This window comes from Microplitis mediator, chromosome 10, assembly GCF_029852145.1.
Source record: "Microplitis mediator isolate UGA2020A chromosome 10, iyMicMedi2.1, whole genome shotgun sequence".
NCBI classification, from domain to species: Eukaryota; Metazoa; Arthropoda; class Insecta; order Hymenoptera; family Braconidae; genus Microplitis; species Microplitis mediator.
The window spans coordinates 15141075-15155403 of NC_079978.1; the positions used below are offsets into that span (position 1 = coordinate 15141075).

Consider the following 14329-nt stretch of genomic DNA (forward strand, 5'->3'; position numbering starts at 1 on the left):
CGTTTGTTTTATTTTTGAACAATTCGACTCTGAACAATTTCCGATTTCGGCGTACGACCAATTTGAATTACGACTGAAGATCAATCCGAGTTTGATCAAGAAACAATAAATCGCGACAATTAATTTCGACCCTTAATAACCGAGTTCTTGAACAAGTGAACAAGCCGAAGCTCGGCCCGAATCTGAACAAAGTGTACGAGTGCAATAATTAATAAATAAGTGCCGTGCGTACGTAATAATAATTAATTAAATAATTAATTACGCGTAAAAAATTATATGATCGTGCAATTAAACGTGTCACCGAAATAAAATATTATTTTATATTTTATTTTATTTCTATCGAGCAATTCTGAGAATTACGGATTATCCGTGTCTCAGTCGTACCGCAGTCGAGTCTTACGTTTACAATACTCTGACGTCATTCGTCAAGTATTTTGTGTGAAAAATAAAATAAGTTTTATTTTACTTTCGTCAACCGCCTGTGTATTTTTTGAGCAATGAACTGATTTGTTTTCCGATCAACTACGATCAATTTGTTTTGTTTATATCGAGTCAAGCCGACAACGGCATTTATAATTTTTTTTGTAACCGATAATTTTAATTGTGATACCGATCAATTTATTATTTTGTGTTTAATATACGACTAATTATTTTGTTTAATTCTGATCAATTATTTATCGTAATCTTAAGTGCCTGACTTTTCCCCGATCCGCCACCCTGAGTCGACATTTTTGATAATTGTTTATTTGGTGATTATAAAATCACCTGGCGCCCAACTTAATTATTTTTGAACAAGGTTGCCAAAAATCGTAAGTGTATTCGGATTTCACTCCGGTAGATCCCCGGTGGTAAAAAAACCCGTTACAATATATATATATATGTAAAATTAACATAGATGGTGAAATATCTATACATTATACGTTCATTTATTCCACCAGGGGAGCTTGCGCATTACCGTTCTAGTACAGCTGTTTTTTTTTTTTTTTTATTAATCGAGATATTTTGAGTATATTCTTTCATAATTATAAAAAAATACTAATATAATAAAAAAAAAAACACCAATTTTTAATGAAAGAAAATTGTATATATATTTGAAATTTATTCGTGCTTCCCGTCATTTTTTTATTATTATTTTATTATTTCAGAATGAATAAGCATTATGAGTCGTGCACTTTTGGGTTTTCCAAATTTTGTTTTATTCTCAATATAGTGAATTATTCAATATTTAAAAATTTTTAATCTAGTGAAACCTAAACTCACAATTAACCTTCTCAATAAGACAATTTATAGATAAATTGAGAAAAATATAGATAGCCCGAACTGGAAATCGAACCCAGACCATGTCGGTATCGCGCCGAGTGCTCTGCCAGTTGAGCTATCCGGTACTCTACTATATTCTGTTCAATTTAATCTATAACTTATTGAGCCACACCGTCCATCGTACGGTATTACACCAATTTTTGAATATAGTGAAACCTAAAACTTACAATTAGCCTTCTCAATAAGACAATTTATAGATTACTGAGAAAAATATAGATAGCCCGAACTGGGAATCGAACCCAGACCAATAAACTCAAAAAGTTTCAATTTAATGTTAGGCTCAACTGGTGGGGATAACTTACCAAATGATAATTGATCAGTTATCGAGCGCGATGAAAAATGATTAAATTACTAAAATGACTATTAAAAAATAGGGGTTGGTGATAGAAGAGTGAAAATTTAGGGTTGTATGTATTTTTCAATGCCACATTATAAAAAAATAAAAATTTTGTCCAAAAAATAAAAAAAAATATTTAGGGGTGGGTCACCCTTATCATTTAGGGGTAGGAAAAATAGATGTTGGCCGATTCTTAGATCTTTGTTAAACCAAACACTACGTTTTCGGGTCTCGGCTGTTCTGTTATTATTCGGCTGGGAGGTTATTGTCAACGTCGTCGTGTTGACTGAGCTTGCCTCGTAAACCGGCTTTAATCTGTCCACGGAATGGCGATTTGTCGTCCGCGGAAATGGCGATTTGTCGTCCACGAAAATCGACGATAAAGTATTTATCGTGTCGGGTTATTCGACGATATGGACCTTTGTACAGCGGTGAGAAAGATAGTCCGACCTGGTCGTTCCGTACCAGCACGTGACTGCAAGTACCAATGTATCTACACCGAAAACAAAATGCTTGCCGTGACGCGAAATTTCGGCCGGTGCCAATAAGTTAAAATAACGTTTTAGAGTATCGACAATGTCATGAGACGTAATTTTGTTAGTGAGAGTAAGTAATTCAGCGGGTAATCGGATAGGCTTACCGTATACTAATTTAGCCAGTGTCGTCTGTATGTCGTCTGTTCAAGCAGCGCGTAAGCCCAGCAAAACGGTTGGTAATGCGTCATACCATGACTCTTGATGACACAAAAGTGCTGATTTTAGCTGACGATGTAAACGTTCGACGAGACCATTGGCTTGCGAGTGATACGGTGTGGTATGTAGGTGTTTTATTCCATACGTCTTTATTAACGATTGAAATAACTACGATTCAAATTACGGACCTTGGTCCGAGGTAATGCGTTTCGGTAATCCGTGGTGAGATAATTAGTGTAGTGATAGTGCATGTACTATTGTCTCTGTTTGGAGTTATTTTTGACGAAAAACTGTTATTTGACGAGCACTTCTCAAAGGTGGCTGAAAAGGCTAATCGAGTTATTGCAAGCCTTTCAAGAATTATGAAGAATACTTCTGGTCCCCAAAGATCGAAAAAGTGGATCCTACTCAGCGCAGCACATTCCATTCTGCTTTACGGTGCAGAACTGTGGGCTGATAAGCTATCGGTGGAGAAATACAGACGTAAGATGGCAGCAGTGAAACGTAGAGGGGCGATAAGGGTGGCATGCGCCTACCGAACAGTATCTGAGGCGGCTGTCCTTGTCATTGCTGGAGTGCTACCAATGGATTCACTAGCTAACGAGAGAATACGAACACACGAACGACGTAAAAAAGAAACGTTGACTCACGAGATGCGGAGAGCTGAAAAACGTCAAACGCTTGAAGCTTGGAGTCAAAGGTGGAGTGCGACCACGACTGAAAAATGTACCACAAGAATTATTCCTTCCATAAAAAACTGGGTTAACAGAAAGCATGGTGAAGTAATTACTACTTGACGCAAATGCTTTCTAATCATGGATAGTTTAATGCGTATCTGTATGAAATAAAAATAAAGGCGAAAACGGACTGCAATTCCTGCACGAACAAAAATTATGAGGCAGAACAAATATTCTTCGAATGTAGAAGGTGGACGGAAAAGCGCATAGCGGTATCCGAATCTATTGGTGCAGCAATTACACCGGACAACATAGACTGCTATATGCTGGAAAACAAGAACAACTGGGACGTGGTGGCATTTTTTGCGGAGACAGTACATCGATCAAAGAAAACAGAGGAAGTGTTGATAAACAACTGAAAAACAGCAAGACGATGTTATAGAACTAACAACGGATCAGGCTGAAGTAATGCGAGAGCAGTTCCAGCCTGATCACCTCCAACTGGAGGTAGTAAGAGAGGAGGTTTTTTTAGTGAGTAAAAATCTCACACTACTGGAACAACACCCGCAGCTCTTTTAAAAATGTCCAGTGTCTTTTAGAAGATTTTTCCACCGCTCTTTAAAAAAAAAAAAAAAAAACTATTGTCTCTGCAGTTTTATTGGATAATGGGACAGCTTCAGGAAACCTAGTGAATCGGTTGATGATAGTCAAACATTGATTGAAACCTCTTAACGTTTTTAAAGACACCAAGTCGATGTGAATGTGCTCGAATCGTTCAGTTGAGATTCAAAACTGGCGATCGGTGATGAGACGTGTCTCTGAATCTTATTTTTCTGGCAATCGATACAAGAATTAGCCCATTCATGGCGATGTTTATTAATCGACGGCCAGACGTATCGTTTAGAGACGATTTTGAGCGAACCTTTGATTCTGGGATGAGCTAGCAACTGCAGTGAATTAAACACTTTCTTCCTTAGCGGCTCTGGAACATATAGACGCACTGAACCTGACATTACAGTGCAGATCTATTATCGAGTCGAATTGTCTTCAAATTTAAAGCAGTTGTTTGACGTAACAACTGCTAAAGATCATCGTCGTTTTGCTGAGCGTCGGCAAGTTCTTGTGACGTGATTACGGTAGATACTCCTTCGACACGTGACAATGTGTCAGCGACAATATTGTCGGTACCCGACACATGTCGAATATTGGTGATGAATTGACCGATAAAATCGAGTCGAAGAAATTGCCAAGGCAATGCTTTTCCGGTGCACTGTTTGTAAGCGTACTGAAGCAGCTTGTGATCGGTCTAGATCGTAACAGTCCGACCTTCGAAGATATGCCGAAAGTATGTAACAGTCTCGTAGATGGCGTTTAACTTGCGATCATAGGTCGAAAATTTTTGGGTCGACTGGGACACTTTTTGACTGAAAAATTTCAGTAGTTGCCAGTTGATATTCACTTTTTGTTGCAATACGGCTTCAATTCCTATTTCAGATGCGTCAGTAAATATTGCCTAGTCAGCATCGATTTAAGGGTGTACCAACCACGTAGCATCCGCGAGAGTGCGTTTCGCTTCCTCGATAGACTCTTAAAGTTTAGTTGTCCACTTGACTGGATAAGAGCTTTTGACTCTTGGTCCGTCTAAAATTTTATTAACCGGTGCTAGAATTTCTGCAGTGTTCTTATTGAATTTTCTGTAGAAATTCACTTTTCCAAGAAATCGACGAACAGCTTTTACGGTAGTAGGAGGTTCAAAATTGACAATAGCCTCAGGTTTTTCTGGTAAAGGCTTTATTCCATCTTTAGTGATGAGATGGCTGAGAAATTTTGCTTTCGGTAGACCAAACTGCCATTTCGGTACAGTAATTTCCAGTCTGTATTCATGGTGACACTTGAATACAATTTTATCTGTTCCATGTGTTCCTTTTCGTCGTTAGATGCGATTGCAATTTCGTCAACATATGGAAAGACAAAATCAAGGTCACGACTGACTTCGTCAATAAATCGTTGAAACGTTTGAGCCGCATTTTCAACGTCATATACCAGAACTCGAATAATCCGAAAAGTGTAATGATCACTGTTTTCGGCACGTCCTCTGGTGCAACGGGTATTTACCAAAATGTCTTTGCAAAATATATTTTTACCGTATAAAAATGCGGCAAAGTCGTCAAGATAACGCAACAAATATTTATCGATAAGCGTTTGATCGTTGAGTGGACGGTAATCACTCCACGGCCTTCATTCTCCGGACTTCTTTTGTCCAAAATAAAGTGGTGAAGCCCGGGCGCTGTTGGACGGTCTGCAAATACCTTTCTTGATTAATTTACGGAACTCGGCTTGTGCAGTTTTCAACTTATCAGTAGCCAGCCGTCTTGCTTTGCACGAAATTGGCGGTCTAAGTGACGTTCGTATGTGATGCACCGTTGGAAGCTCTTTCGTTTGACGCTGAGTAGCATCAGATCTTGTAATATCAGCAAATTCTCTCAATAATTCCATATACGCAGAATTACCATCGACTGCTTTGATAGTTATTTCTGCCAATGTCGTGTGAGAATTTCCGGGTGTAGGTAAACTTGTGATGCCATCGAAGGCATTTTCATTTTAGTTCGACTAGCAAGTTATAATAACTGAAGAAGTCTGCACCTATAATCGGTTTAGTGACGTGAGCAATGCTAAAATTCCATTAAAATTCACGGCGAAGTCGAAGATTTAATTTTAACGATGTTAAACCATAGGTTTGAATAATGGAGCCGTTCGCGGCATACAATTAGTAACCTATGGGTGTACTGATTGATTTCAGCCAGCCACATTGAAAGACTGACGAATTGGAGCCGGAATCTACTGGATATTCTGTTCCCGTAGTTCGGTCTCTGATGAACAGACGGCGAGAAATCGATTGTGAATCATCAACCGCCTCTACTGATTCTCGTTTGAGTTTCCCTACCATTTACAGCCAGGAATTCATGATCGGACATTTTCACCATGATTGTAATGGTACCAGCAAAAGTCAAAATTTTTCGAAACACGTGATCATGATCGACTTCTGGATATACGACGTTCAAATTTCAAGTTTTTCACTTGATTCGTGAGTTGCGCGATTTATCGGTGCAGAGCGGTAATCTCGCCGTGTTCGGCGGTTGATGATGATGAAGTTGCTGTAGCAACTTTATCTTTTCTTTCGGCAAGCGTGAGAACCAGCGGGTTTTGATGATATCATCGATACCTGGAACGAATCCCCGAAGGTGACTGTTTTGAACCGGAATTGTTTTATTGCAATTATATGATTACGTACTAACGAGTAGTCAATACCAAAAGAGGCGACGAGTGAAATGAAGGCAAGGATTGACTATAAGTTTAATTCAGATTTATTTTGAGTGAAGCGTGCTGCTTGTTACAAGTTCAAAGAGATAACTGACTACATAAAAATAGCTTAAAATCTAAGTTACAATTTTTGCGAGGGTGGCAATTAGCTAGGAAGTATGAACTCGGACACAACTATTGGCTTTCCTTGTGATCAGACATCGAAAAAGGGCTGAGGAATCGGTAATTGGCTAGCGCTTAGAAACGATGGTGCGTAGGAGAGTCGTAGGCAGGCTCTTTATGGGCCCAAAGAAGATGTAAGCGACGAAGCAAGTAAAAATGCCGGAAGGAAAGTCCCAAGGACGCTAGGGTCGTGGGACTACATTAACATAAACAAAATTTTACTTATTTTTTATGACTTAATATAGGGTGAACTTTTTTCTTATTAAGTGCAAGGCTCATGGCCATATAACAAAAAATATAGAGAAAGGTTTATAATTTAAGCCTTTGCAGCTGTGTGGTCGCTTGCGCAACAATAGCGAAAGGCCTTGAAAAATCCATTTATTCAACTCATGCGCGGTATTCACGTTTTATCATGCCTAAAATGCGAACCCTAAATGGCCGTTTACCGACTGGTGAAAAATTATTTGTCAAAACGCAAGAAAGATGTCTACTATCCCGGCCATTGTGACGTAATGAAAATAAATGTAACTATCTTTCGAGCTCTTACTAAATATTGGGTAATAACAATTCCCTGTTGTTACCCATTGAGTAGCCAAGATTGCGATGCCGAATGTTTTTTTCACCATGTCACTAAATAGCTATTGAGACTTCGCTTTTGAAGCGATTAATAAGACGTGAAAAGCGCATATGAGTTGAATAAAATTGTGGGCGCAACATGTAGGGTAAGTCATAATCCGTCACCCGCGATGCGTTATGAATCACTTACCCTACTAGTTTACGCCAATAACTATTAGGTTATTTTAGAGTTGTAAACTTTGGAGTTTACAAACCCAGAATGTGCAAGGCAGATGTTAAGTGCACTAAAATAAAATAAAATAAATGAAAGTAAAGTCCATTGTTACGTTCTGGCTTTAATTAAATTTAAATACAAATTTTTAGAAATTTTTTTTTTGAAGTCTCGAATTATTTATTCGCCGCAGTAGGCGAATAAACGGTTCGACCCTTCTTAGAATCATAATTAAATAATAAATTAATAAATCGTTATTTTGTTGGCGATATTATTTTTATTCACCGGGAACAATGTAAAGGAAATCTCTTGCGATAAAAGAGTCGCCGTGGCTCGCGGATAGTCTAAACAGATGACAATGCATGAGACCCGGGCCACGACGATTCTCTCATAGGAAACCTGAGATGCAACGTTAACATTTTTGAAAATGTATAATACCAAGGAATGACAGAATCAAGTCAGTCGATTACAATTCAGTCGATTACAAGGCAGTTGATCACAAGATCTAGTAGAGCGAAGAACTCTGCACAAACATGCTGGCTTGATCCGTCACCGGCAGCCTAACATTCTCACCTGTTTTGGGCGCTGATACCGGCAGCCTAAGCACTTCATTTCCGAATCCAAAATCCACGTCGAGAAGCGGAAGTGCAGTACAGCTCGATCGCGGGGTTCGAGGTGTCATCACGGACTTCACCGAAGGTCGTCCGAGAATTAAGTCGGAGGAAGTTCTTGTTGAGCTTTCAAGCTCGTGTGTTGTTGAGCCGTCGAGCTCGTGTGTTGTTGAGCCGTCGAGCTCGTGTGGTGCTGAGCCTTCGAGCTCTTGTGTTGTTGAGCCTTCGAGCTCTGGTGGTTTGATCGATGAATTAAAATTGCTTTCCTCTACGAAGGAACTGAGTCTTCGGGGCTCGTTTTGTTCGCGTTCAAAGGAGGCATCAAAGGGATTACTTGGGGCGAGTGATGGGGCCCATAATCGTCATCATGGTAGGTCAATAAACTTTTTTGCATAAAATAAAAGAAGGTCAACAGCTGACGCACCTGGGGTCTATCGACACCCTAACGACGTTAACCTGGTAAATTTAACAATATTCTGTCTCATTTGTTGAAAAGCCAGAATGTAACACCATATAAGTTTTATGCATGTAAAAAACGAAAAAACTTTGAAATAATAAAATATTGAACATTATTAAAATTTAATTGTTATCGAATTTGAATTCAATTGAATTCAAGAATATCTTAAATAATGAGCTAAATTATTTTAAATCAGAGGCGAAAGAACAGTGCGTAAGTGCTGCGATAGAGTTCGATCGCCTAACCTCTCTCCATCCAGCAACTGTGTAATTCTAGCTTCGTCCGTTTTGAAAAGAGTTCTATCAGAGCTGCCTAGCGATCGTTGTACGGAGCTGTTGCAGGAGGCTCAAGAATTAACCACTCGACTAATGCAGTAACGTGAGTGTCGAGCAAAGGGTTCACCAAGTCAAATTTGGCACGTTCGGTTGTCACTTGGTGCGTTAAAAATTGCGCTTTAACCTGCGCAAACCATTGCTTTGAGTTTCCCGTACTGGATTGGGGTGCTTTCATATTTACGGTCATATTTAATTTCACTGATGTAAATGACGACCAATCCAATGATTGGGATTTGAATGTGTCTTCGTCAGATGACTTAGATATTATTTTCTTGTCACTGTCAGATTCAGAGCCTGATATCACCCACCAAGATGTCTGTGATTTTGGACTATGCTATCGAAAGATTATCGATGACGCACGGCTCAGGAATGTGCAGATGGTGAATTGGCCTGATCCTGGACGGTATTTCCGACAACGGAAAGAAAGTTATACGCTTCACTGCACGGAGAATTGATTACATTTTTTTTTATAACAGCTCGCGAAAACTTTCATTACCACTCGATTTGCACTAATGGTTCCTCGAATTTACACTGATGCGGCATAGCGTCCATAAAATGCCCATCAACGCACCAATGGCGATAAACGATAAAAAACTGCATGATGATAGAGAAATCACTGCACTAATTAAATCACAAACAAATTAACACATAAATAATTGTGAATGAAAATAACGGTCTCGCCGAGTTATCGGCAACACGACAAAATATTCGCGGCAAAACGATATGAGAACGCGCAGAATTTTTGAACACTGTGTAACGCACGTGTTTGACCTAACGAACGAATGTAACACACTAAAAGTAAGAATACAATAGAAAATGTTTAATTGCGTGTATGCAGTCCAGCGGCATATCTTATTGTGTCTTTATAAATGAGGTAAAGACGGAGAACGGATACATCAATGTTCGACCCGGATTGCTAAAATTAATCGATCACTTCTCATTGTAGTAACGCTACATATGTATATATATATATATTATATTATTGTTTCATTAGCAATCTTCAATTTTGAACAATGTAATTTATCATATGGTATATATTCTATTCTAAATTTATTAGTTCTTCAGTTATATAGAATTTCATAAAATCTTATAAAATTATATAAAATTTACCATGGAAGTTTTAAACCCCATATTTCAATAAATATACTATTTACTCATACCCGTTTACACGCCTGGGTCAGCACAGTAGATAGCAGGAAGGACTTACAATAAAGAGAAACCAGATTCAACCCCTACAGAAGCCGGAATTTTTTATAAATAGAAATCATGATTCATCCCTTTCAGTAATGTCCTAATCTATTAGATCGATTAATAAGCAAAATAGTAACTAATATTGTATGTTTGTGATTGTATTATACCCCGAGATATTAACTAAAAACTTTCTAGATGAGAATCTCACTAGCGTTTATATTCTATTATGAATGTGTTGTATTTATAGACATACATACCTTTGTAAACTGGAATAGGGCAAACTTGATGAGATACGTTCAGCTGAACCAGGAGGACTACGTGGTGGAATACGGTCACGGCTAGATCGTGGAGAGATAGGTGCAATTCTTGTTAAAGATTCACGACTTCCGGTAATATGACGCAATGGAGCTGCTGTAATGCCACCGTCCGAGGATGATGAATCGTATTGCTTCAAACTCAATTCCTAAATTTACAATCAGTTTTAATAATTAATATACTAATTAGTATAATAAAATTTAACCTGAGATATTGAAAATTAAGGTAATTATGCTGTTTCACGGCTCCAAACTTTTCAAAGTTTTAAAATATTAATAATCATGATAGTTATAAATTAATTCACTCAATATTTTCAGTTTGACAGTGAAATAATGAAAATTGTGTCGATTTTATTGAAACCATAAAATTAATGGCTAAACAATGCTTCTTTATACTGTTAGAAAAATAGAGTAAAGTCATCGTTGTTTTGCCAAGCTAATTAAATACACGGAGAAAAATGAAGCTGAAAATTCCAAGAAATGTTATGTGAAAATCCACGAATTTTTAATATGCTAGCCGACTAAACTTGAAACCGAATGATAGTCCAATATTTTATGTTTTAAGTGTTGCTACTAATTATATTGAAGCATAATAAAATTTCAATTCTGCTGACAAAAATTTCTTTCTTGTACATCATACGTTTTGTATTAAGCATAATGAAAATTGTAAAGTATTTTATGCTTATAATAACTGACACGACAAATATTGCGTCGCTAGGATGCAATATTTACCGTCTTACGATAACAAAATGTACTATTAGCGTAATACAAATTATTTAAATTATTTTAAATATCCGATCAAAATTTTTTTTTAATTTATTGAAACAAATAATAATTTTTACTTTTGATCTTTTACTTTTTACCTGGGACAAAAGTTCATGTCTGACCATATATGATCATATATGAAAATTAGCCATGTCTGGTCATATATGATCATATACGATATACATTAGGGTGCTCCGTTTGAAACGAAGATTTTTTTTTTTTCGGTCTCCATCAAAAATCTTGTTCTATATGTAAAAATAAAAATTCAGCGAAATTTTGAGCTCTTAATAACAATTTTAAGAACTGGAACAACGTCGTTGAAGTTTTCTCATGCTAAAAGCATGTAAATTTGGATTCTTTTCTTTTTATCGAATAAAACTCAATCCCATATTCACGTATCTTATCGGTTCAAAGTTTTCTTGGAAGAGAATTATATGTTGTTTTAAAAAGCCTGTATGTGCTTAGCAGTACCTTCAACTACAGCCCTCGTTGAAGCCTTGAAAGTCTAATCTCCTACGAAATTAGTGGTTTTTTGTTGTTAACTTGTAAACGGTTGACTTTTGGGAAAAAAAGTAGAAGACATTTTTTGTAGGAAATTTAGTCTTCTACAAAAAAGTTCTTATAAGTCAAATCTCTAAAATCAATATTTAAAAAGATATATGAACTTTAACTAAGTAAAATTCAAAATTTTAACGAAATGTTAATGTTCAATACTATAAAATATATTCAGTTATTAACTTATGGTAAGTATCAATTAATATATATTTATATAAAATATAAAATGCCCGTAATTATTCATTGAAATTGTTCTTAAGTACCAACCTCATTTGCAATTCTTTTCAAAAATTGAATGATTAAAACACAGGTTTGAAGAATCTCCTTCGAATTTTCAATTTCCTTGGGACCTAACATATGGATTATGTTCGAAAAATCATGGTTTATGTAATGGTTTTTAATTATAAAACCGTTAATCTTGACATTTAGCTAAAATATAGAATTTTACTTAGTTAATGTTCATATATCTTTTTAAATATTGATTTTAGAGGTTTGACTTATAAGAACTTTTCTGTAGAAGACTAAATTTCCTACAAACAATTTCTTCTACTTTTTTTCCCAAAAGTCAACTGTTTACAAGTTAACAACAAAAAACCACTAATTTCGTAGGAAATTAGACTTCCAAGGCTTCCACGAGGGCTGTAGTTGAAGGTACTGCTAAGCACATACAGGCTTTTTAAAACAGCATACAATCCTCTTCCAAGAAAACTTTGAACCGATAAGATACGTGAATATGGGGCTGAGTTTCATTCGATAAAAAGAAAAGAATCAAAATTTACATGCTTTTAGCATGAGAAAACTTCAACGACGTTGTTCCAGTTCTTAAAATTGTTATTAAGAGCTCAAGATTTCGCTGAATTTTTATTTTTACATGTAGAACAAGATTTTTGATGGGGAACGAAAAAAAAAAATCTTCGTTTCAAACGAAGCACCCTAATACATATACATACATACATAATATATAAACTTTTGAAACAATGGTATTTTTGGAACCTACTCGATGAATTATGATAGATTATGGGAAAATTCTTTGAAAATTCCACCATGAAGACAAATGCAAAAGATAGATTTCTATGAAATCTACTAATACATCTCATTTTTCATAAAATTAAAATCCATGCGATTCACATTTATTACATACAACATTACGTCAAATAGTTTTTTATTTTATTAATACGAAAAAGTATAATGTATTCTTTGTTGAGGTTTATGGTATTATCGAAGCAGGTGAATTGATAAGGTTACAAACGATAACACTCTGGTTTAACTAGACAGATATATATATATATATATATATATATATATATTAGGGTGGTCGTTAAAAATTAAATTTTCTCAGGCGCCCCATAAAAAACTTCTTTTTAGTGAAAAAATACGTGGGGAATTTTGTTTTTTCGTTTTAAGTAAAAAGAACACGTGCCTCAGGACGATCAAAGTTCATTTTTCGATGCAATCGCGGTTTTTTTTTAAATATCTCGTGAAATATGCAGATTAAAGGAAACAATCATAGGAACAATTTTGTAGGAAGTTAAATTTTTGACACAAAAGATCATGTTCATTTTTTATATAAAATGTGTATTTGTAAAGATATTTTAAAAAAACTTTTTTTAGATCTGATGAATTGAGCGTTTTAAGGATTACAAATTTTGAAAATAACATTTTTCTAAGTATGTAGAAACTATAACAAGCATTAAGGATTGATATGTTTCGAGTTACGAAGTTGTCTATATTTAAGAAAAAACGTTATTTTTGACATTCGTAATCCTTAAAATGCTCAATTGATAAGATCTAAAAAAGTTTTTTTAAAATATCTTCATAAATACACATTAAAAAAAAAAATGAACATGACCTTTTTTGTCAAGAATTTAATTTCCTACAAAATTGTTTTTATAGTTTTTTCTTTTAATCTGCATATTTCATGAGATATTTAAAAAAAACCGCGATTGTATCGAAAAATGAACTTTGATCGTCCTGAGGCACGTGTTCTTTTTTACTTAAAAAGAAAAAACCAAATTCCCCACGTACTTTTTCACTAAAAAGAAGCTTTTTATGAGGCGCCTGAGAAAATTTAATTTTTAACGACCACCCTAATATATATTGTTACAAGTTTAGAGAAAATGATATACAAGTACAACGATGTAATAGCACGCTATATAATTATGGTGACTCATACCTAATCTCAGGCCCGAAAGCTAAATACCCAATACCTCCGTAATGTATGACCTCTGACTTAGGAATGCCTCACCCACTCGCTACCGCGCATACTCTCTACACTCTTATGTGTGTATGAACTGTCGTGCATACTATATATTTAATAATTACACTCAGGGACTTCGTTCCTTCGAACATTCTTATTCGTGAGTGTGTAATTTATTATCAAACATACAAGTAGTTCTGCAAACAAATCTCATAAGCATAATAATATTAAAATCAATAAAAATAAAGATTTTCACAATTACACAATCCTATAAAACTTGAGTGAATAATTGACACTTGCTAAATAAAGTAGATGCTTCTTGAATGAATTTCCGCGAAGTATTGACCAGAAAAATAACCCAAAACCGAACATTCAGAACAAAAGACCACTTTGATTAAGCACCGTTGTAAAAATTACTTGAAGACAAACAAAGATTATTATCGACAAATTATAAATAGCTGCATTTCAATGAAATTTTATTAAATGGGTGTAAAGACTGTTATTAATTTTTTAAACTTGAATGATTTTCTATAAGTGTTTTTCCTCAACTGAGTAACTATCAGTTTAAATCTCACAAATTTTATTATGCTGGCAAAAAAAATTTTGCA

At 35.6% G+C, this 14329-nt stretch overlaps 1 protein-coding gene across 1 annotated transcript in view; it reads right to left on the reverse strand.

Annotated features, from left to right (window-relative positions):
* LOC130675283 (1-phosphatidylinositol 4,5-bisphosphate phosphodiesterase epsilon-1-like) overlaps positions 1–14329 on the reverse strand; it is a 213501-nt gene that overhangs the window by 52927 nt on the left and 146245 nt on the right. The window contains exon 10 of the mRNA XM_057480844.1: positions 10148–10353. Within this exon, the coding sequence (XP_057336827.1) occupies positions 10148–10353 (206 nt within the window). The remainder of the gene's footprint in view (positions 1–10147; positions 10354–14329) is intronic.